This window comes from Peromyscus leucopus, chromosome 5, assembly GCF_004664715.2.
Source record: "Peromyscus leucopus breed LL Stock chromosome 5, UCI_PerLeu_2.1, whole genome shotgun sequence".
Classification (NCBI taxonomy): domain Eukaryota; kingdom Metazoa; phylum Chordata; class Mammalia; order Rodentia; family Cricetidae; genus Peromyscus; species Peromyscus leucopus.
The window spans coordinates 31,530,905-31,554,549 of NC_051067.1; the positions used below are offsets into that span (position 1 = coordinate 31,530,905).

A 23,645-nucleotide genomic window follows, 5' to 3' on the forward strand; every position below is an offset into this window, starting at 1 on the left:
TTGACCTCATTCATCATTGCTCAGAAACTGCTGTTAGAACTAGAACCTATCCTATGGAGAACTGCCAACTCTGAGGATTCTGAAGTTCTCTACAGAGACTCAGGACTTCAAACGTGTCTGCTCTATTAAGCTTTCATGTAAGCCCCAAGTTGTTATTGAAAGCAGTTCCCATCCCTCCCGTTCAACTTCCTCTCTCTTCTTTCACTTCTCCCCTGCTGTCCTGTCTCCTCCTTCTGGAGTCTAGGTCCTCCTGTTGTTTATTTCTATAAATCGCTAAGTTACTTGGAGTTTTATCCCATTAAAATGTGGTCACTGGTGTATCTAAGGTCTGGTTTGAGCCTTAGGTGATGGGTGCACTACTTAGGCAGCTCTAATTCTAGTCCCTGTTCTGTTGCTTCTGTTCATTAGGTAGAAGGTCAGTTCTGGATGAATCTAGCAGGTCCGGAAGTAACTGACTCCCTAACTCTCAGTACCTACCTACCACATGGAGATAACTCATTGCCTGTATCCTTACCCTCCTCATTTTCTCTCAGAGCCATGTTCCTCAAAGAGAATCTGATTTTTTTTTGTCCCTGATAAGAGTATACTCTAATTGGGTGACAGTTAATAGGAACACATAATTTATAAATGTGAACATATTGATGTGGCCTTATGCAAAAATGCCCTACATCAATCCTGAAGTCAGGGCAACATGATCAAGATGAGAGGGATGTATGCAGAATGATAGACTGAACCCAACCCTTGCCCAAATGGGAGATGTGGATGGTAGTTGAGATGAGGGAAAGCAGCCCAGGTGGGTGGGTCACATGAGAAATGCATGATAGCATATGCCAGTGAACTACGTGTTTGCCAGGCAAGCTGGTAAGCTGGGTGGACCAGCTTGACCACATGGGCATACAAAGAGCTACCCACCCCTACAGTCCCCTCTCTCTTCCCAGCTACTACCCACACATCTCTTGGCTCTTAGCTCAGACATCTTCCTTTGCCAACACTCTTACCTCAGCCAGCTCTGCCAGGGGCCTTTTCTGGGTCTTGACAGTGTCCTGTCTGTCTCCTGCCATCATTCACTGAGGAGATTTGTGACAGTAAACTCTAAGCTCCTGAAAGACAGGTCCCAGGTCTAGTACCTGGCTTAGCAAAGTGACTGGGGCACAGATTTATAGAGGCAGGAGGAGGGAGGACAGACAGACTTAGAGGGTTGTATGCATAGAAGTCACTAAAGGCCAGTGCTGTGGCTGAGAGCATTCCTTCTCCCAGTCCTGTAGTAAGACGGACATTTTTCTTTTTCTTATAAAGCATAATAGCTCTCCTTATACCCTTTTTTGGTGGGTAGTAATACCCCACCCAAATAAAAGATAGTAAGTAAAAGTGAAGCAAACAGCCAGAGTTTGTTCAGCAGTCCTTCAGTGCTGAAGCACTCAGAATTCTCTCTCTCACTGCCAGTTTAAGCTGAGGAGAATCATCCCTGGTCTCAAGTTCTTTTCATCTCTTGCCTTTCCTTTCTGTGGGCACTCACCTTTCTGCATATACCAGGACACTGGGCCTGCACTCCTCTAACCCATACTGCCCTTCCTTCACTTCCCCTCTACCTTGATAATAGGTAGTCCAAAGTTCCTCTTCCACTTCTTTCAAAACCTCAGCATACTATGCCAACAGCTTTTCTACCAGTCCCACATTCTCTTGCATATTTGGCCATTGGCAGTTAACATTGCTGACCACCCACTAGCAGATGCCTTTCACTGCTAGTTTCTGAGGCCACACTCAACCATAGGCCTGCCTCCTCCAGGCAGCTCCTCCCCAGGCTTCTCACAAACTCAGCTGCCCACCTACAGGACATTTCTTAGGTACTACAGTTGCCAGCATGTTGATGTTTCCAAAGGCATTAGCTTTCCTTGTGTCAGAGGCAAAGTTACAGGAGACCTAGGAAGAAGTCACATTTGTAAGGAAGGCATGGAACAGAAAGCCTGTGCCTGGAGCAAAGTTCTGGCTAGGCCAGGATGAAGCTCATCGTAGATCATTCTATAATGTCTTCATCTGCCATGCAAAGGGGCTGCCAGGAAGAGCTGGCCTATCATGGCCCAAGACTTGTCAAGATCATTATTTGTTTATGGTTTTCTTACTTCAACTTACCAATTGTTTGTTGTTTTTTGTTTGTTTGTTTGCTTTGTTTTTAATCACATAACTTAATCTCCATTCTTTCTACAATTGTCACAATCAATATCATTCTCTCTCTTTCTATCTCCATCTTCCCAGCCAGCCCCATGTGTTATGTTGCTGGGGAACTCTTTCAGTCTTTCTATTGGAAATGTGTCTTGTTCTGCTTTGGTAAATTGTCTTGATTTATTGCAAGGTAATTATTTACTTCATTTACTATTTTTCTTTGTATATTAAAATCCTGTTGTGCCTTTTCACTCTTTCAGCTGGTTATCATGGCCTTTATATCTATGCTTTTAAATGACTTGTGATTCTGGGTCTTGATTTTTTCCCTTCTAGGCATTATCTGTTGTCTATTCTTGTCCAATGTGATAGCATTGTTCTCTTTTCCTACACATACTGCAAACTCCCATTTTTGTACTACTCTATTATTATATTTTCATTTTTATTAGCTCAGTGTTCTGTGTTTTCATGACTGAAACTTCCAGAAAACTTTGACCACTTTTACTTTTATGAACAATTATCATTTGTTTACCATACCGCTCTTAGATGTATTTTGTCTTTTTGGTTCATTTTCTATGTGTTTATCATTCACTTCACCCTAAACATTTCCCTAGCTTTCTAAATCACCTAACAAGGTTTTCGGATCACCCATATTAGACTATTTGTCATGTTTTCCTCAAGTGCAAAACCTTCTGGTTTGACTCAGTCTAGACTGTCAGAAGTATTGTTATCCATAATCTTTCTTCACACCCATCTAAAGGACTTACATGTTTTCTCTTAAGTTGGAACCTCTGTTTGCTGACACCATTTTCAAAACTCTGGTGTATCTCAAAATATCCTTTAGTCTGTCCTCAGAATTAGCATGTGCCCATTCATGCTTCCGGAGTAGAAATAATGTTGTTTCAGAACTTTGAAAGCACTCCCCCATTGCTTTTGTATATGCAGTGTTAAGCTGAGCCTCCAGGAGCCATCTGACTCCCAGCTTTGTCTCTTCGTGTTGAAAGGTGGTTGTAGTCTTCCCTTGGTCTCAGTGTAGCCGGAGTTTTCCTGCCTTGCCCACAGTCAGGACAAATCTCTGCCACCCGCCAGTCCCACAGCCGCTCAGACCCAACCAAGTAAACACAGACACTGATATTGCTTTCAAACTGTATGGCCGTGGCAGGCTTTTTGCTAACTGTTCCTTTACCTTAAATTAACCATTTCTTTTTATCTATGCCTCGCCACGTGGCTGGTGGCTTACCGGCACCTTCACATGCTTCTTGTCATGGCGGCAGCTGCAGTGTCTCTGGTCATGGCGGCGGCTGCAGCATCTCCTTCTGCCTTTATGTCCTTTTATTTCTCCTCTCTGCTAGTCCCGCCTATCTTTCCTGCCTAGCCACGGCCGATCAGGTTTTATTTATTAACCAATCAGAGCAACTTGACATACAGACCATCCCCCAGCACAGCCAAGTGCAGACCATCTCAAACACCTGCACTCAGGCCCATGGTCCTAATCATCCTCTATACGGACCTGCTGGGTAACGCCACAAAGAACCCAAGAAGGGCTCCCACAGGACATACAAATCATCCCACAGTGCTCTGAAACTCCATGGAAGGTGGGTCTACACCACCTATGGTGTGAGCCACCTTTTGTCTACAAATGCATGTGCTTCTGCTCTGGTTCATTTTCTTGATTTAGCTTAAGATAATTCACTTTACTCCATTTTTCTGATTTTTCTTCCTAGACATCCTATTATACTGGGCTCCTGAATAGTCTTCAAATTCTCCTTACTTCCTTCTTCCTTAAGATAATTTGCCATGCTCTATTTCTTATGTACTGTCTTTCTGACGATCTATTATACTGGCTCCTGTGCACTCTAGAATTTTTTTGACTCCTTCTATCTTTTCACGTCTATATCTTTTTGTACTATTTTCTGGGAAATCTCTTCAACTTTTGTCTTCAAAATCTTTTCAATTTTGAATTCCTGTGTTTCTTATTCAAGTCCTAAAATCTATTATGTTTCAGGTTGTCCTTTTTAAAATTACTTTATTTATGTATTTTTATCTTACATGCACATTTATCTGTGTGAGGGTGTCAGATCCCATGGAACAGGAGTTGCAGACAGTTATGAGCTGCCATGTGGGTGCTGGGAATTGAACCAGGGTCCTCTGGAAGAACAGACAGTGCTCTTAACCACTGAGCCATCTTGACAGCCCTCAAGTTGTCCTTTTTTTAAAATATAGTTTATGATATATCTTATCTTTGCTATATCTCTGAGAATATGGATGGTAGTATATGTGAAAGTTTTGTTTTGTTTTTCATATCTACTTGTTCTATTTCCTCAAAAGTTTGTTTTTGGTTTTCTTTGTTTTTGTTTGTTTCTTGTTGTTGTTGTTTGGCCTTTCTCATATATGGCTTTTCTCACTTATCTGGTCTGATAATCCTTGGTTTTCTGGTTATGTTTGGAAATCGGGGCCTACGAAGCTAATTGGAAGCTTTGACGACATATTTAGAACTTACCCGTAGTTGTCTGTGTCACTATGAGGTTATCTGACAGGACCATTTAGGTATAAACTCTCTGATGTCCAGGGGACACCTCTCAGTCTACCCTTTGGAAGGAAGTAGACCTGACTGCCACCTGCTGGAACATGGACAGGAATCTCAGCCCTCAGCATTCACTGAATTTCCTCAGTTTTCAGAGTCTGGACCTACCCTTCCCTGAACCTGTGACCTTCAGTCCTTCTTCACCAGTCTGGGTGAGGCAGTTGCCCACTGAGGAAGAAAGGGGGGATGAGGAGCCAGCTCTGCTTCCTAAGCATGCTGGGGTTCATTTGCAGCTCTCCCATTGTGGCTTCTACTGAATCTTCTAACAGTCATCCATTTGTCTTCTAGCTTCCAAAACTGGATTCTTCTAGTATCTTCCCTTATGAATTTACTGATTTTTGAAAGGAACCTGTGGGATGAACAGACCATCATCCCTCTTCAGATTCTGGAAAGTCTTCCAGGATCCTTCTGTGTCATTTCCTAAACTAAGCACTGCTTCCTCCTTCTCTAGCCACATGAAACAGCCTGTCTGGGAGCTAAATATTGAGTTCCTGGGACTTTTCAGTCACTAAGAGAAGTGTTGCCTTTCCAGTCAACAGATGCAGTAGTCCTAAAACTGATTTCTTTGATCTTGTTACCTCAACAGGACTCCTGGTTAAATAAATTTCTTTTCTTGTTGTGCTGAGGATGGAACCCAGGACCTCGAACATGAAATGCAAGTGCTATACCCCTGGGCCACAAGAAATCCTTAGCCCCATATGTTAGTAGTTTTTTATGTTTATTTTTAGCATCTATTATACATAGTTATATACTGATGGGTGTCATTGTGACATTTTTATACACAGGTATAGTGTGTTGTTTTGTTTTGTTTTTTATCATATTCACCCCCAGTACCTTTGATTGTTCTCCTGACAGTCTCGCTGACCCCCTTCCTCTTCTTATCTAGTCTCTCCTTCTGGTTTCGTGTGTGTGTGTGTGTGTGTGTGTGTGTGTGTGTGTGTGTGTGTGAGAGAGAGAGAGAGAGAGAGAGAGAGAGAGAGAGAGAGAGAGAGAGAGAGAAAGGGAGGAGAGAGAATGGTTTTCATTAGGGCTGCTTACAGGAACATGGGTATGGATTTATTTACAGGAAAATGGGTACCTTGCCAGTGTTTTACCACAGAAGAAAATAGATTTTAATAGAACCTCATCTTCTTCATTGGAGTAGTTTAGTTACTCTTCTTGCTTTCTGTTTTGTTTTGTTTTTCCAATGCTTTTTAGGAACTGACAATTTAGTTTTAAAATTGAATTATACAGGATCCCTACCTAAGGAGCTGCCAATCTAAATTAGTGGGTAGTAATTCCTGTTAATTACCTGAATCTTCTACTCCCTATCAAGACATGGTCTTTTCGTTGACACTGAAGTTCTGCTTTGAGTTACAGCCTCGCTTGTCAGGACAAGTTAGCTATTACTGTCCATGTGTTAACACAAGTGTTTCTTGTATTGTAACTGAATGAAACTTCTGCTTACTGCCCTCATGAAGATCTAGTGCAAGTGAGAAGGTGGTTTCTTTGAACTCATTCTGCTGTGACCCATTTCATGGTCTCTATTTGATTTTTCAGTATGGCTGAATCAATTATGAAGGGCAAGACTGTTTTGACTGTAGTCAACAGTTTATAAGATGGAAGCCCAGCATACAGTATTCAGACAGCTACAAGAAAGGCTTGTTGGGTTCTTGGATCCAAAAGTGTCAAAGTCACATTAACCCTAAGTCTGTCTATAGACTTCCACTTAATAAGCTCCTAGGATGAGGACTACCTTTCCTTGAACCTTACCCCTTTGGACTAGTGTTACAAATCTCTGCTTCCCGAGTGATAGGATTAATGATGTGTGCCACCACTACCTGACCTGTATGTCTAATCTAGTGGCTGGCTGTGTCTTCTGATCCTCAGACAACTTTATTGGGGTACACAATATATCACCACATAGGGGTTTTTACAGATTCAAAGGTTGGTTTAGGAGAAAAGATGGTGATGTGGAAGAAACAGGGTCAGGAGGAGTATACATATTAAGTCAGTTTGCTTGTTATAGATTAAATGCTTAGCTACAAATAGGGAAAATGTCATGTTTATTGTTTCTGTTTGCGCTTTGGCTCAGCTGGAGATGCTTTCCTGGAAGAATCTGTCTGTTAGAACTGTGTCTCTTTGTACAGTATGAAATGTAGACAGAAGTTTAGTTAGAAAATGCCTAGTAAGTAGAATATGTTCTTTTGTTTACTGAAAGCCTAAGCAATGAGAAGATTCTACTAAAATAATCAACTTTGGAGTTAAATTCTGATTCCCCAAAATTATGACAACTAAATATCCTCTTTTGTGGTAGATATTAGTCAAAATGTGAGGTCTATTCAAGAGAGATTAGTGAGGTTTGTCAGTATACTTCAGACCATCTCACTGTAAGATACCTTTTCTGCCCAGAACACCTACACACTATCTTGATATGAGTTTTCCAAACAAATTACTTCAAAATTTTCTACTCTGTTACTTGTCAAATTATCTACCCAACATTAAGAAGTTAAGCCTAATAAGTAGATTACCAAATGCTTCTGTTTTGGTTGATCAAGATAAAATTTATGGGAAGTGACTGCTTATATAGTTTATATAGTTCAACATAGTGTACTATTATTCTCTGTGTCATGGGATGGTTTTTATATCTGCCTTGAGTGCACTGGGAAATTCAGAAGACCAGCAACCTGAATAGTCCTTCAATAGACAAATAATTCCCCTCTGCTGCTAAGAGGTGACTTGACAAAATAGTCATATAATAATCAAAAATAAACTTTATGAACCCAGTCTATATTCAACCTGTTTTGAAATATCACCTTCTTCAGTATTTAATGTTCATTTTCAGAGGTATCTGTGACATATCCAAGTAACCATTGAGTGTTCTGTTCCTTCCTTTGGCCCTTTCTGTGAATGATCTGGGGAGCACACAAAATTGTCCTGTGTTCAGGGTAAAGCATTCTAAGGATAAACACTGAAATCAAACTTAGTCAGATTTTTTTTTTCATTTCTTGTCTTTCCTTGCATATATATATATATAAAAAACTCAAACTATATTGTATTCTTTTATTGGGATATTAGATTATAGAGAACCCAAGGTCAGCAGTAAATCAAGGGCTTTCTCTTCCTTTCTTCTCTTTTCTGGGGCAGTCACTATATTGCCCTTGAATTTAAGATCTCCTGATTCAGGACCCTGCCTCCCAAATAGCTGGAGTTAACAGATGTGCACCACCAGGCCCAAGTCTAGTTGCTCCACTTATGAAAACTGAGAACATAAAGCAGATAAGTAGTTTCCTATGAGAATCTGCTCTTGGAACCTGGAAGCTTATGATACCATGAGTGTCATGGTGGCTCCTTCCTGTTGTCAGCCTCTAATGTTTAGTGAGGCAAGTTCAGTCTAGGAACATCTAGTCAAGTCAGGAAGATCATGCTAGAGGACAAGAAAGGAACAACTAGTTGTATACTTTGGAGAGGCTCCTCATTCATGGTGGAGTGATGAGGCCTCCTTCACAGACACTTAATGTGGGGATGAACCCTATGGCCAGCAATGTTTGGAACTTCTCACCAGATAGGGTAGACTGTGCCTAAAATATGAAAGAAAAGAAAAATAAAGGGGGAAATAAATGACAATAATTAATTCATAATAATTGGCTACAAAGAATAATTTTGAAAAATATGAAAAAATCTTTGAGAACCCTAAAAGTTATCCAGTTCCTTTATTTTCCTCATCTATTTATATCTAAAGTCTCCGTTCTGAATTCATCTTGATTTTTCTTTAAAAGGAAGGAGGGAGTGGTGAAACTTCCTTTCAAACAAATACAGAAAGTTTTGAAAGCCACAATTGCTCTAATAACAAGGCTGAGGGAAGGCCTGCCCCTGCTGTTAATGCGCTTATGCCCTCCTGCAGGGAGAAGACATGCAAGCCATCCTGAGCACCACAGTGTGGCCACATGCTACCAAGCAATTAAGAACTGATTGTTTGTCTTCTTTGCAGGTGGGAAGGAAAGAATGAAAATGAAGTGGGCAGATGTAAAGAGACCGGCAAAGTTCATGTGACTGTGGATCTGAAATACTACCGACCAACTGAAGTGGTAAGGACTCCCTCACCACTCAATGTGTGACCACACTTGGCCAGCTGGCTGGGAAAATGCCCTCATGGAATGCCTGCTGCCAACCTTCCAAGCTCTCTAACACACCTCTCTGGCATACGCCACAGGGCACTTCCCAAACGAGAACAGGGAGAATTAGGTTTGAGATACCATTCTCACCATAAAAATCCATTGCTCTATAAAGGAGAACAAGAGAAAAACACACCCAGGAAAACAGTTAATTCCAGAAATGGGGATTAGAGTTTGGACTATCTCATCTCATTGGTCTGGTCTGAGGAATGATCTCTGATACCCACAAGATGTCTGCTTTACCAAGCCCTAGACTTGCAGAGTTTCTAGGGCCAGAGGCCATTTTTACCTGACACCTGTCTTGCTAGCCATGTGTGCACATTCTCAGACAAATCACTAACATGCTTATGCATCTGGCACAAAGTCGTGTGTGCACAAGTCATAAAAGACCTCCCCTACACTATAAGGCTCAGCTCAGATACCATCCTTTTCAGGGATCCTTTGCTAACCAATATTCTACTACCACTAACATTTCTCCCTTGTCTCTGTAATTACCTTGCACACTCTAGGACAGTGTTTTTCAGCCTTCCTGATGCTGCGACCCTTTAATACAGCTCCTCATGTTGTGGTGACCCCCAACCATAAAATTATTTTCATTGTTGCTCCATAACTGTAATTTTGCTACTGTTATGAATCATAATATAAACATTGATGTTTTCCAGTGGTCTTAGACAATCCTGGTGAAAGGGTTATTGACCCCAAAGGGGTAGTGGCCTACCAATTGAGAACCATTGCTCTAGGACCTGTTATAATCATTTGTTTTCATGTTTTCCTTCCTTTGCCAGACTAAAGTCTTTGAGGATAGAGACTTTGGGGAGGAAAAAAGGGCAAAAGTCTAACAAGACAGTTGTTTAATACAGTAGGTGGACAGATAAAATTTTTAAATAGAGAAGTTCACATATTAGGAAATAACTTAGGGACCAGGGAAATGGACCAATGTATAAAACCACTTGCTGCCAAGGCTAATGACCTGAATTTGATCCCCAGAACCCACATGGTAAGAGGAGAGAACCAACTCCTGAAAATTGTCCTCTGACTTCCAGAGGCATGTGCTGTACAACATGCACACACATACGCAATAATTTTTAAAAAGGGAAATAGATTGTTTGTGTCAATAGTATATACTGTACATCTTCCTGTTCTAAGTTTATATAAATGTATAACTTGGTATCACTGCTTTGAGGTAATCCATGCTCATGATGATGACAGAACTAAAGATGTTTCAAATGAATCTCTAAAGATAGTGGAAAGCAGTGTCTTCAGAGAGGTCAGGTCGTGTACCATGAGTGGCTATGGAATAGATCCTTTAGAACCTTTTTTCTCTGGGTTGTGAACCAAATTCTGATGTGTCATACATCCTTCAGAGACTGGGAAAAGCCAGTGAAAACACATTGAAAGTGAAATGTATGGTTACTGGCCACTCTTTGAACTGTGTTGTTTTATGTTGCCCCCACCCAAAAAAAGGGGGCGCTATGTTCAGTGTGTGCCTCTTACACACAGAAAGAAATCCATACAAAGGAAGGGAACCGTGTCTTAGGAGAGGTAGGGCTGTTCAGTCCTGCATTGTCCCCCACAGGGTGTGGCCAGGCTTTGTCACAGAGAATGATTGTTCTTAGCTAATGGTGAGTGGGTGTGCCTAGGAGAGGATGTGCCTGTCCCTGGGGGAGGAAGACACTAGCCATGCTCCTGCTGACACAGCAGAGACCTCCTCTAAAGCCCCAGCCCTCCGCCACTGGCTCCCCTGTCCTGAAGGGCTGCAAGGGCATCGTTTCTCTAAAACACTTCACAAGTCATACAGAGGGACACATTTCTCTGCTCACAAATAAAGATGGTCACTTCAGAGTGGAAACTTAACCATACTGGCAAAAACTTGTGTTCTGACAACAGCTTAAACATGGCTCTTTCTCTGACACAAAAATAGTTTCAAAAACTAGGAAGTCATTAAGAATGGCTTGTCTGTCATTCTCATTTAGGCAAGGTGTGGGATTGATAAGGACCCAGAACAAAAGAATTTGTAGAACAGGAAGAGGACCCTCTGACTAACAAGACTGCTCTTGAATCCCCACCGACCCCCTTTCCGGCCCCACTGCATCGCTCCCTTCCATTCTCTGTTCATTCAAATGCTGTCATCATACCTGTTCTGCAGCTCTCCTGACACCAGCATTGTCTGAACAACGTAACAGTGGTGTCTGGTTTCGTGTGCGCTCCTGCTGCCCCCTTTCCCTTGGCTGGTTCTCCCACAGAGTCCCTTCACTACAGGGTTATAGATTTTATTCTGTTTCGTCTTTCTGCACCACACTTCACTCACCACACTTCACCCTCATATTCAGTTGGGCATGCTTTCCTTCCATAGTGAAACTAAACTTTTAACCCCATTCCTCAAAACAAGTTCTCTGAAACTTGGATCAACTGAAGTGACAGGCTTTCTGTGGAGCTGCCTCCAGGGTGACAGTGTTCTTCCAGCTGAAAGGTGACTACATTATAAACAAGCTTTTTACAAATGTGAAGCCCTGTCAGCCATAAGAATTCATTTCCTTTGAGTCCTGAGAAGCACTAAGTCCCTCAGAGGCTGGCAGCTAGACCCAGCAGAGACATGAAATGAGCAGACTACGAGGGAAAGGAAGAACATCAATTCTTCAGTCCATAGCCCTTTTCTTCTCAGTCTCAAGCTATCCTGTATAGCCCCGAGGCTTCTTGATAGGCTTCTTGGTATTCTTTTCACATGTTCGAAAACTTACCAAAATTTGTTCTCATCACCTTTGGTCATCTGTCCCCAAAGCTCTTTATCATGTACAAATACTCAGAGCCAAAGCATAACCTAGGGTTGCGAATGTAGCTCAGTGATAGATACTTGTCTAGCATTTACAAGGCCTTAGGTTCAGTGACTAGCACCCTCCAAAGAACTAACATTTTAATGCATTTATTCATTCATTCAATGTTTTAAAAGCATAGACTATAACTTCTTAAAGGGAATTGGTTCTAGAATGACTGAAAAAGAAATAAAATAAAGAAAAAATTTAAAACAAGACAAGAAATAATAAGGACATACACACATACATCTTAGAACAGTGATCTCTTAAAGCAACAAAAACAGAAAATAGAGTATTATGCTGTTGTTTTTCTAAATTAGCTTCAGCCTGGTCTTAAGAAGGCCCTTTCCTTGCCAGGCGGTGGTGGCGCACGCCTTTAATCCCAGCACTCAGGAGGCAGAGGCAGGAGGATCTCTGTGAGTTTGAGGCCAGCCTGGTCTAGAAAGTGAGTTCCAGGAAAGGGTTAAAGCTACACAGAGAAACCCTGTCTTGAGAAGAAAAAAAAAAAAAAGAAAAAAAAAAGCCCTTTCCTTAGCCAAGTGGTGTGATTGCCTTTAATCCGAGCACTCTGAAGGCCAAGGCAGACAGATCTCTATGAGTTCAAGGCCAGCCTAGTCTACAGAGTAAGTTTCAGGATAGTCAAGGCTACACAGAGAAACGCTGTCCTGGAAATCCCCCCCCCCCACCGCCCTGCCTAAAAAAAGAGGCCCTTTCCTCAGCAAAGGTAGATATTAACCTAAGAGGCCACTGGTGAGCCCATATAGGGCACTGATCCACATGTGCCAATGCTTATTCTCCTCATTGATTAAAGTACACAGAACCTTAAACCTTGCTTCTGCCTTAGCATGAAGGATATAGAACATTTTTCTTCTGGATAAAGGACTCCAACTTGTGATTAGAGCTGAATGGAGTCATGTCTTTTGGTACTCTACCTATAAGGCTTTATGGCTCCTTTGGGTACTGAAGAGTTTTGCTACCACAGAAAGCTTAGGCTGGGAAATTAAGCTTTCCACTTCCCACTGCCTCTGAGTTCCAGAGGATTAGGTGATGACAATATGGATGCCTGAGTTCTGTGATACTTGAGACTACTGCCTTGGGCAGGATGATAGCTCAGTGGTAAATCCCTTTCCTGCATGCGCAAAGCTCCATTTTCCATCCCCAGACCTGTAAAACAAAACAAAATAAAACACTCCTGCCTTACATGTAATTTCCTTACAGGCACTTAGTAACACACAGATTTATTACACAATACACTCATTTCTGGTCTTATTATTTTTATTTTTTGTGTATGGGTGTTTTGTGTGAATGTATGTCTGTGTACCACATGGTGCCCATGGAGGTCATAAGAAAAGGAAGAATCTCCTGGAGCAGGAATTATAGTCAGATGTGAGCTGCCATGTGGGTGCTAGGAGTCAAACCCAGATCCTCTGGAGGAATAGCAAGTACTCTTAACCACAGACCCATCTCTGCAGCCCCAGTGTGTTTATTTTTGGGAGAAAGCAATATTCTATTAAATGTGGGCCTTTGGCCAGACTGTCTGCATTTCACACCTGTAAGTTACTAGATTTATATATATAAAACCTTAGGCAAGTTACTTACTTAATTTATCAGTGTTTCTGTTTCTTCACTGTGAAAAACAGGATTAATTATAGAATTTCTTTAAATGAATTATATGAGGATAAAAGGAACCAGAGTGTCTGACAAACAATAAGTATCTGCTGTACTGGCCGCATTCGTTTCTTATTTATTCATTCCCTAAATATTTACCCCACACTCCTAGACTCTGATACTGCACTGGTGAACAGACTGACTTGCCCTCAGTAAATGGGGTAGATATGTAGATGCCATCAGTCTGAAACAGTAGGCCGTCACAATCAAAAACCTGTACAGATCAATCATAGGAGTATAGCATGGGTCATCAAGGCCTCAGTTACTCTGTGTGTGTGTGTGTGTGTGTGTGTGTGTGTGTGTGTGTGTGTGTGTGTTATATAAAGTATATATTAAATTATATATTTAAATATCAATGCTTTTTTTCTCTCTTGGTTTTTTACCCTTTCATTTTTTCTTAACATTCAGTGACTATTCAGTGTTATAGACATGTCAAAGAAATATGAGTAATTGATATTGACCTAATACTTACAGAACCACAAAGATGTCTTCTTTTTCTTTGAAAAATTTTAAGTTGAAAAACTCCAAAAGGATAGATTATCTAGTATCCATACTTTTGTGCTAGATTTTAACAACATCAAATGACCAGGCCAGTGCATAAAAAAGAAAAAAAGTATTTTGTTTTGTTTTCAGTGAAAGTAGCTGAAATCCATTTTTCTTTTTCCTTTTTTTTTTTTTTCCTACAGAAAACTTAAGGAAATGAGTCAACGGACCAAAAATCAAGTATTTTTCTTTAAAAAAAAAAAAAGAAAAAAGAAAAAGAAAAATATCTTGGCTTAAACTCTGCTGACATTTATTAGCATTTTTCTCTCACAATATCACTAGATTTAACTTGCATTTTTCTTCCCATTGTGTTTTTATGTCCTTGGTTATGATTAGTTTTCATTTTATTTAGACATCTTAAATTAATTTCTAATTCCTTTAGATATTGAGAAAAAAATCCATGGATTAATATATAAAACTAAGAAGGCAGTAACTTCAGAACTGTCCATCAGGCCAGCTAGCTTTCCTCCGGTGAAAGCATGTGGTCTGTTCCTAATCAAATTACCATATGCTTGCCCAGTTGTCCCCTCTGCCCCCCATAAACTTTTCCTAATATTTTTCTGTAAATGATGTTAAGCTAAATGGCCTATAATTGCTTGTTCTATCTCATAGCCTTGTTTAGAATAATGGTATGTAACCCTTTCCAGACCTCAGGAATCTGATCTGTCGTCAGAGGATGTGTATAAGTAGCAGTTCAGCATCCCTCCACTCTGTCTCTAAGTACCTGGGGTAAAAAGCTCTGTGTTCACCCAGCTGGCCTTTTGTCCTGAACCTCCCCTTCCCTCCACTGCTGTTCTCACCACCTTCTCACACTTGGCTCTTAGGGCAGGAAATGAGATCCCTCTGTGCTGTCCCTCGATCCAGCCCTGGTGGTGGTCAGCCCATGGCTTAGGTCCTGATCCTGTGACCTTAAAGTTCTCTTGCCCCTTCCACTCCTGCTTGCTTTTGTTCCTTGCTCTGACTGGTGAGAGCTGAGGTCAGAGGAGGCATAGAGACCTGATTATGGGCTAGTGCGTCTCTTCCGGCACTGCCAGACCTGTAAAAGAAGTTAGGCTGCTGGTTCTGGAAGGTCCTTTGCAGTTTTAACATCTTGCCATGTTCTACTTTCATACTACATGAGCATGGTGGTTGGAATGCTGTCAGTAGTGCCCAATCATAATGCTTCCTCTCCTGAATTATTCTTGGGCTTCTCACTGCTTGATTTTATAAATAGTTTATATCTCTAAATCACTGTTTATTTTTTTTAAGCCTCCCTCTTAGGCTCCTCATTCTAATCTTTATATCCTTCCTTAATCACATTGCCCTTTCCTGCCCCTTTCCTTCCTTGGACTTAACCAAAAGAGCTTTAAATTTCAGTCTTTTCAGTTGATTCTCAAATATTTCACTGTGTGTTTTCTATTCTTCATAAAATCACATTGAAAACCCTTGGGGGCATATACCTTTCCTCCTGAAGCCTGTGATCATTCCCTGGCAGCTGCCCCCCTTGAGAGCAATTCATATCGAATGAAATAGCAATTATAATTGTGTACAGAGTATAGTGTCCTCAGCTTTTCTTCTGCCTCTTAGATATTTTTCTTAAAGTGTCATTAAAGACTCAAAAATCTATCTATACAGATATATACATTCCATTACTTAATTTGGTTTTGATTTATCCTTAAGCTTAGCTGGTATCCTTATTGTCAATTCTTTTATGACTTGCATCACTAGAGAACTCCTCTGGAATCTCTGTCCCTTTACACACACACACACACACACACACACACACACACACACACACATCTAGGTAATTTATAATCCTAATACTGACAGCTTCACATCTACAAAATAATTTCCAGAATGTGTTTTAGCATTTGCCTGTTTACTGCAGGGAGAACAGTTAGCCTGAGCTAGGCTCCTGCTTAGACTGGCTTTGATGTGTTATTCAGCTCTCAGTTTCTGTGACAAACACGGGGGCGGAGGGAAAATCAGTTTAAAGGAGGAGAGATTATTCTGTCCCATGGTTTCAACCCATCACTGGCTCACTCTGTTTCTGAGCTGGTGGAGCTGGTGGTGAAGCAAAGCACGGTTGCAAAGGTTGAGCTAAATAAAGTAGAGCTGCTCTCCACGTTGCAGCCAGGCAGAGAGGAAGGGAAGAACGAAGAAGAGGGCAGGGACACAGTATGTCACAAGTGACCTGCCTCCCTTAACTAACCCCCAGCACCCAATAATGTCATGAATCTACCAGTGAAAGAATCAGTTGATTAGATGGGAGACCTCTTCAGATCCAGTTAGCTCTCAGTGGTTGAATCATCTAGTATGGATACCTTGCAACAAAAGCCTTTTGAAGAACACTTCATAGGCCACCTATAGCATATGAATCACCTAGAGTGCTGCAATTTCCTATGAGAGATCAGTCTGTGGCCAGGTAATTACCTGTACCATTTTTCTCATCCCAGCAATTATTCTGAAATTTAAACATACACATACCATTTGCTAGCCTTTAAAATCAACAATGTTCTTTCCCTCTAAATTAACTAGTCAAAAAACAACAACAAAAAAAAACAATGTTCATACAGGGTTTTTTTCCCCTCTGTGTAGCCTTGGCTGTCCTAGAACTCACTATGTAGACCAGGCTAGCCTCAGACTCAGAGATCCGCCTGCCTTTGCCTCCTGAATGCTGGGATTAAAGGCATGCACCACCACCACCCAGCTCATAGAGGATTTTTAAGGAATATTGTTTGCAGTACTGCAGTATTCTTCTCTCACACTATCTCCTTTATGCTTCCAATAAGGTTATTATTTTGTTGTTGCTGTTGTTGTTTTGGTTTTTTGTTGTTGTTGTTTTTGAAACAGGATTTCTCTGTATAGCTGTGGCTTCCCTGAAACTTACTCTGTAGACCCGGCTGGCCTTGAATTTAGAGAGCAGCCTGACTCTGCCTCCAGAATTCTGGGATTAAGGACATGTGCCACCACCACCAAGCTATGGTAATTATTCCTTACCAAATGTAATTTCCTCATGTTATATTCTTCCTTTTGGGAACATTTTTTATTTAATATTCATTTGTTTATGTGTGTATATATGGGTGTTTTATCTGCCCGTACACCTGCAAACCAGAAGAAGGCATGGGATCCCATGGGACTACAGTTATACATGGTTGTGAGCTGCCATGTGGATGCTGCGAATTGAACTCAGGGCCTATGGAAGAGCACCCAGTGCTCTTAACTGCTGAACCATCTCTACAGGTCCAACTTGGAAACAGTTTTGCTGTCCAGGTATCAACTGTCCTGAGTCTACTAAATATAGCCTATGTTTCTCCTTTGGGCTCTACTCTATTTTTTCTCTGGATGCTTTCTCTTGCCTTACTCCTTGAACCCTTGATTCAGGAGTCTGGTTTCTCCATTTACTGTTACACCTACTAGCAAAGTTGAGATGTTGTCTGGCTAATTTTCCATAAGGATCTGAGGTGAAATATCCACAAATGATTATTCCTTGACATAGCTCTGATCTGCCTCATAGACAAGAGTAGTCAACATTTGGTTCCATTGACCTCTGTTCAGGGATAAGCATTGTCCTTGACAGCAAAATTGAGTTTATGTGTTTTGTCATGCAAATAAATGGCTAGTTTACTGGCTGAGTCAGGTGTGTGTGTGCCCTGCTTCATGAAAACTGGTGTAAGGATGCTAGACTAAAAGCCTAGCCAAGAGTAAATGTGAGTGGAGTACAGGGAGTCAAATGTGTCTTAGGCTTTGGTGTGCATTGCAGGAATCCTGTAGATTTTTTAAAATATTTAATTTTATATGTATGGGTGTTTTGCCTACATGTGTGCTCAGTACCCTCAGAGGCCAGAAGAGGGCATTGGATCCCCTGGGACTAGAGTTATAGGTGACTGTGAGCTGCCATGTGGGTGCTGGGAATGGAAACTTGGTCTGCTGAAAGAGTCATCAGTACTCTTAATCACTAAGCCATCTCTCCAGTCTCCCCTGTAGACATTTTAAATACCATTCTGATTTATCTTCACAGTTTTTCAATATTACATCAATGTATAAAAATGCAGTATGCTGTATATGATTGAGGTCTTATAGATCCAGTGGAAAGAGTGTTTATTAAATTCCTAGCATGGAAACTAGTTCTAATTGTAACATCCTGAAGACAAACAGCAGAAACTGCAGAGCTCCAGGGAAAGATTAACAAGCTTTCACTGACATAGAGGAATGGAAGTGAGAAAAGCAGGCCATTACAAAGATGAGGCTATGGGATTAGAGATCAGATGGAACAGCAGCATGTGGAAACGCAGGCTGAGCAGAGAGAGACACCAGAACCAGAGAATGGCAGAGGAGGGGACAGTGCAGATAAGAGTTCAAGAAGACAGGCTTGCAGGGGGAGTGGCTTTGTCACATTCATGGTGCCTTGATGATATGTGGTACTAGGGTCAGTTGCGCAAGAGGCATGAGTGGAAGCCATAAGATGACCTCTCAAAAAGAGAATTTCTGGAAGATAAGGGAAGAAGAGTGCACACAGGGAGTTAGTCTCAAATCTAGGCAGATCTGAAGTCCAGGAAGTGAGTCTTTAATCCCAGCACTCAAGAAGCTGAGGCAGGTAGATCTCTGTGAGTTTGAGGCCAGCCTGGTCTACATAGCTAGTTCCAGGACAACCAGGGTTATGTAGACCCTTGTTGTAGTCGAAAGTTTTCTCTGGTCCCATCTGGCCTCATGGTCCTGTGTTCCTCTAGTCCCTCATGGTCTTGCTGTCCTGCAGCCACTTACAAAATAATCACTCAGAAGCTTATATTAATTATAACTGCTCAGCCATTAGTTCAGGCTTATTACTGACTAGCTCTTGCACTTAAATTAACACATAGTTCTTATCTGTGTTTAGCCAGTAGCTTGATACCTTTTCTCAGTTCTGCCTTGTCATCTTGCTTCCTCTGTGTCTGGCTGGTGACTCCTGACTCTGCTCTTCATCCTAGCATTCTCCTCCTCTGCTCGCACCACCTATACTTCTTGCCTGGCTACTGGCCTATCAGCATTTTACACACACACACACACACACACACACACACACACACACACACACACACACCATTTGTATCCCAGATCCATAGGCTCAGACAAAACTGCCTGCTATCCTCTGCCTTTAGGCACAAGTGCTATAAAACGAGTTTCTGTTAGCTGATAGGTGGGGACAATAACCCAGCTCAGGCAAACTGAGTTCCACAGGTAAACAGGCACACAATTATTGTATACATTGCCTAGAATTTGAGGTGAAAGGGTTTTAGAGTTCTGAAAGTAAAAGGGCTGTATAAATATTAGCTTCTTGTGCTCTGTATTGTCTTTTTTATTAGTCTACTTGTTAATAATTATCCTCATCATCATTTAGTCTTGTGAGTTCAGTAGTTATCAAAAGACACAGTCTGGAACCTGGTCTTCAACTCCTGAGATTTTCTTTTAAGTACTTGTTTTGTACTTAGACAATGTAATATAGGGGGAAAATAACAGCTACTTAGTACTGACAGATCTATGCTTCTTGATTCAGGGGTAAGAAGAGGGTCATGGTAAATGGTAGGATCATGTTGGACTGTTAATCCTTTTCTGATTCTGCCTACATTGTGTATTTCTGAACTTTGTGAAAGGTGCTATAGCCTTTATGTCCCCATCAGGTGAAAGCAATCACCCAGGACATTTGACTGACATCCACTCAGTATTTAACTTATAACTACCCCCTTCATTTATGGCTCATCAGTGTCCCAAAAGCATGTCTGTACTTGTGCCTTAAGGATGTCCCTTCAGTTATCCAAAAATCTGGGTTTGGTTTCCTATTGCTGTAACAAATTACAAGAACTTCTAAACACTGTTAGCATGAACTCTTACCTTTTTACAGAGGGTGGACAGAAATCCATAACTTGGCTAAAGTCAGCCTGTTGACAGGGTCATGTTCCTTCTAGAAAGTCAATGGGAGGTTTTTGTTCATTACTAGGATGGTTATTAGTTGTTCAAAAAGCCTGTCAGAAATCACTTTGAGGAGGAAGTGACAGTGGCTCATTGTCCATTGATTGATTCATGGCAATCTACTTTTGCACATACAAATGGTAACAGACCTTCATGAAGTCAGAGGGAGATAGCTCTAAAACCCTAGGACCAACTTGCTGTTGAAAGAGAAATTGAAAGTACGTTTGATGAATTTTCTACCTAAGGAGAGTTAGAAGTCAGGAAGGCTGCTTCCAGTTGGGTAGGGGATGCCATTTTTATACACCAGCAGATAGATGAAGGCTGACAGGAACCCTTAAAAAGGAGGCCAGTCACCACATCACCCTATCTACCCTTGCCTAACCTCCTGCCTGGCCTAAAGCAAGTCCTTCTGTCTGTACCTCTGGCCAGTAGAGCCTTCTAGACATCCCTCCCTTTCTTTTGCACCTCCCTCTCTTCCTGTATTCTCTTTCCTTGCCTTAACCTCCTTCTGTTCTTCCCTTCGCTTCATGCTGAGTCTTCAAGCGAGCCATGTGACCTTCTTAGGCTGTCCACAGCAGAACTGCTGCTCAGACCAGCAGCCTCTTGATAACTGCCATCTGACCCTGATGTGCTCACATCCAGAGAGCGTCCCCTCACTTGTTCCATTAAGTTAGTTAAACACTTCTGTGTTTGAGACAGATTCTTAAACAGTTCCCAGCTGTTCTACAAATTCAAAGGCAGAGTGAAGAGAACCTTCCTTGCATGTGAGAACTGTTTATATCATAAGCATCAGTCCTTAATAGTCCTTTCAAGAAAATCATGCTAAAGATGCTTTGAATTTTCTTTTTTATATATTCCTTGGTGTCATAATAAAAAGTTTCCCTCTCTTACAGGGATTTTTGTTGAGAACAAATTGTGATTCCAGGTGAGAATTTCTTAGTGATGGTTTGCATTTTAAAGCCAGATTGTTGCCATTCTATTTTAAAAATAGGTGAGACAAAAGTGTTTTTAACATCATCACCTGCTGGAACTTGGGGACTATGTAAGTTTTCTCTGAGACAAATTGATAAGAGTTATTTGTTTCTGAATGAGTCTTCATTTTAGATCATTAGAAAGTACTGTAGTTCCTTACTGGAACTGTATTTGAAAGAAAATATAGTGGTAATTTGAATATATCTTATTTGTTTGTATTGTAAATGTATAATATATGTCTCAACACCTTTTTTCCCAATTTTCATATTTTAGTAGATCTTCTAAAGGCTTCTGGCCTCTCTTTACTTCTGTTCTCCCCCCCCCCATAACATAGCAGTAGCTATATTGACTTATGACCTCAGTGGACACATTGTAGAAGTGAGGGAATAATTTGTTTTGAGATACTGTACAAATGTCAGCCCCTTGGTGAAGCTCTCACTAGCTGAGGCAAAATTGTAGAGCGCTTGCCAGTCATACTAGGATGTGTCATTTTAGCCTGGGAGGAGAATGACAGTGATAACCTTGATGAAAGAATGTGTGCACATCAACAGAGAGCCACTCTCATAGTTTCCAGTCAGCTCCAGTATCACCAAAATCACTCAAAGCAGTATATTAAATTATAATGAAACTCTAAATATCAGAAGGAAGAGGAAAATTCTTCTGGTTTTCTATTTGATATTCTGTTGTAAAATGACTGCCAAAGTTCATTTAGAGTTTACATGTATATACACACATCCAACCTTTAAAATATCCTGATTCTGTCTGCTGTGGAATAATCCTCCCAAATTGGTTTAATAAAACGCTGATTGGCTAGTAGCCAGGCAAGAAGAATAGGCGGGGCAACCAAACTAAGGATGATGAGAAGGAGAAGGGTGGAGTCAGAGAGTAGCTGGCAAATACAGAAAAGCAAGATGAGAATGTCATACTGAGAAAAGGTACCAAGCCATGTGGCTAAACATAGATAAGAATTATGGGGGTTGGGGATTTAGCTCAGTGGTAGAGTACTTGCCTAGCAAGTGCAAGGCCCTGGGTTCGGTCCTCAGCTCCGAAAAGAATTACGGGTTAATTTAAGTGTGAGAGTTAGCTAGTAACAAGCCTGAGCTATCAACCAAGCATTTATAATTTATATTAAGCCTTTGAGTCAATTATTTGGGAAGCAACTGCTAGATATTTGGGACAGGTAGGTGGAAGAAAAACATCTGATTATATCTGTCTTTAAACTTTTCTACCTATATATACTTCTCTGGTAGTTCTTTCATTTTGCAATCCTTACCTTCTAGCATTTTTTACAGATATTCTCTTCATTTTTCTTTTTATATTCTAAAATTCTGGCCTTCATTAGTAATTTCCCTACACTCATCCTTGCAGTTTTCTCTTTTTATTTATTCCAGTCATCTCACAGAAGCTCAACCTAAGTTTATTTTTGGTTCTTCATAGGAAGAGCTAGTGGTGGCAATAGTGAAGCCAGCCCTACCCTATAATTTCATCAGAGCAAGGTGCCTCTGCACCCACAGTATGAGGACAGAGTGAACAGTCTGACAAGGTCTTTGAAGATTAAGGCTACTAGACCAGTAATATCATACGTACAAAAGGCATCTTAGGTGACTTCTATTTAAAGACAGTATCCTGACAAAAATGTTAATTTACAGTGAAAGCACAAAGAAATAGCCCTGTTGGATCTACTGATCAGATGAGTGGAGGGGATATGGATCAAAACAGTTAATAATTTTTCTTTTGGTTCCTTGTGTTTCATGCTGCCAGGTATGTCTATCTATTTTACACAACATATGTTAGTGTGTGAGTATGGGGCATAGGGTGTGTATAGGGAAGGCCAGTGATCCAATCCATGCTGCCAGGTATGTCTATCTATTTTACACAACATGTGTTAGTGTGTGAGTATGGGGCATAGGGAAGGCCAGTGATCCAATCCTGTTTTCCTGTTGGAGAGATAAAATACTGTCTTGGTGAATCAGCACCTCCCACTTGTCTTAAATGTGGGATGGTTGCTTGTGCCAATGCATTGTCTTCTCATTCAGCTGGTGAGGAGGGGAGTGGGAGGCAGCCACAGGGAGGAGACTCTGAACAAACAGCCCAAGCCCTGGATCCCATTGTGGGTGGGTGGTGGGTGCCGGGAGCAACCAGGGTTTGTGACCAGTTGTCACATGTGGTGCTGAGCAACCACTAAGTGATTCCAGAAAGGAGGTGAAAAGATAACACAGGAATCCACTGGAGAAGTAGGACATTCCAGTCTGTGCAGAGAGCAGTGGCTAAGGCAGTGTTTCTAATCATGGTTTCATTTAACTCACCTAGGAAAAGACTAATACTCACCCCATTGTTTAGATTTATCTGTAAAACAATATGGAGTCAGTTGCTTATCCATTCAGAGTGTTCACAATGAATCTACCATGTCCTTCCAACTTCTCAATCTCATGTCAATGGACTGGTTCTGTGTAGTCTATGTTTACAAAATTATGTTTTTGAAGAAGCATAAATTCAATGGTATAGTTTTTAAACAGCTCTACATATCTGCTCTGCGTCCCCATTCTCTAATGAACATTTGTCAGGCTTTCTCTTTACCTCTCCCCCAACTAAATATTTATATTGTTCTTCTACCAACCTTTGTTGAAATCTAAACTTAACAAAAACTTTTGCTTACTATAAATAACTTCCTTTCCTTTTCTGTGTGTGTGTGTGTGTGTGTGTGTGTGAGAGAGAGAGAGAGAGAGAGAGAGAGAGAGAGAGAGAGAGAGAGAGAGAGAGAGAGAGACTATTTTTCTGAAAGAATTCAACTCTTCTGTTTTCCTGCTCTGTCTTTATGGTTTTGTTAGCCAG

At 41.1% G+C, this 23,645-nt stretch overlaps 1 protein-coding gene across 2 annotated transcripts in view; it reads left to right on the plus strand.

Annotated features, from left to right (window-relative positions):
- Positions 1 to 23,645, plus strand: part of Gmds (GDP-mannose 4,6-dehydratase) — a 547,719-nt gene that overhangs the window by 438,327 nt on the left and 85,747 nt on the right. Inside the window, exons 9-10 of one of the 2 annotated variants that reach the window (XM_037205844.1) lie at positions 8,712 to 8,808; positions 20,735 to 20,766. In XM_037205844.1, the coding sequence (XP_037061739.1) occupies positions 8,712 to 8,808; positions 20,735 to 20,766 (129 nt within the window). The remainder of the gene's footprint in view (positions 1 to 8,711; positions 8,809 to 20,734; positions 20,767 to 23,645) is intronic. The other variant, XM_028881187.2, reaches the window with a different exon arrangement.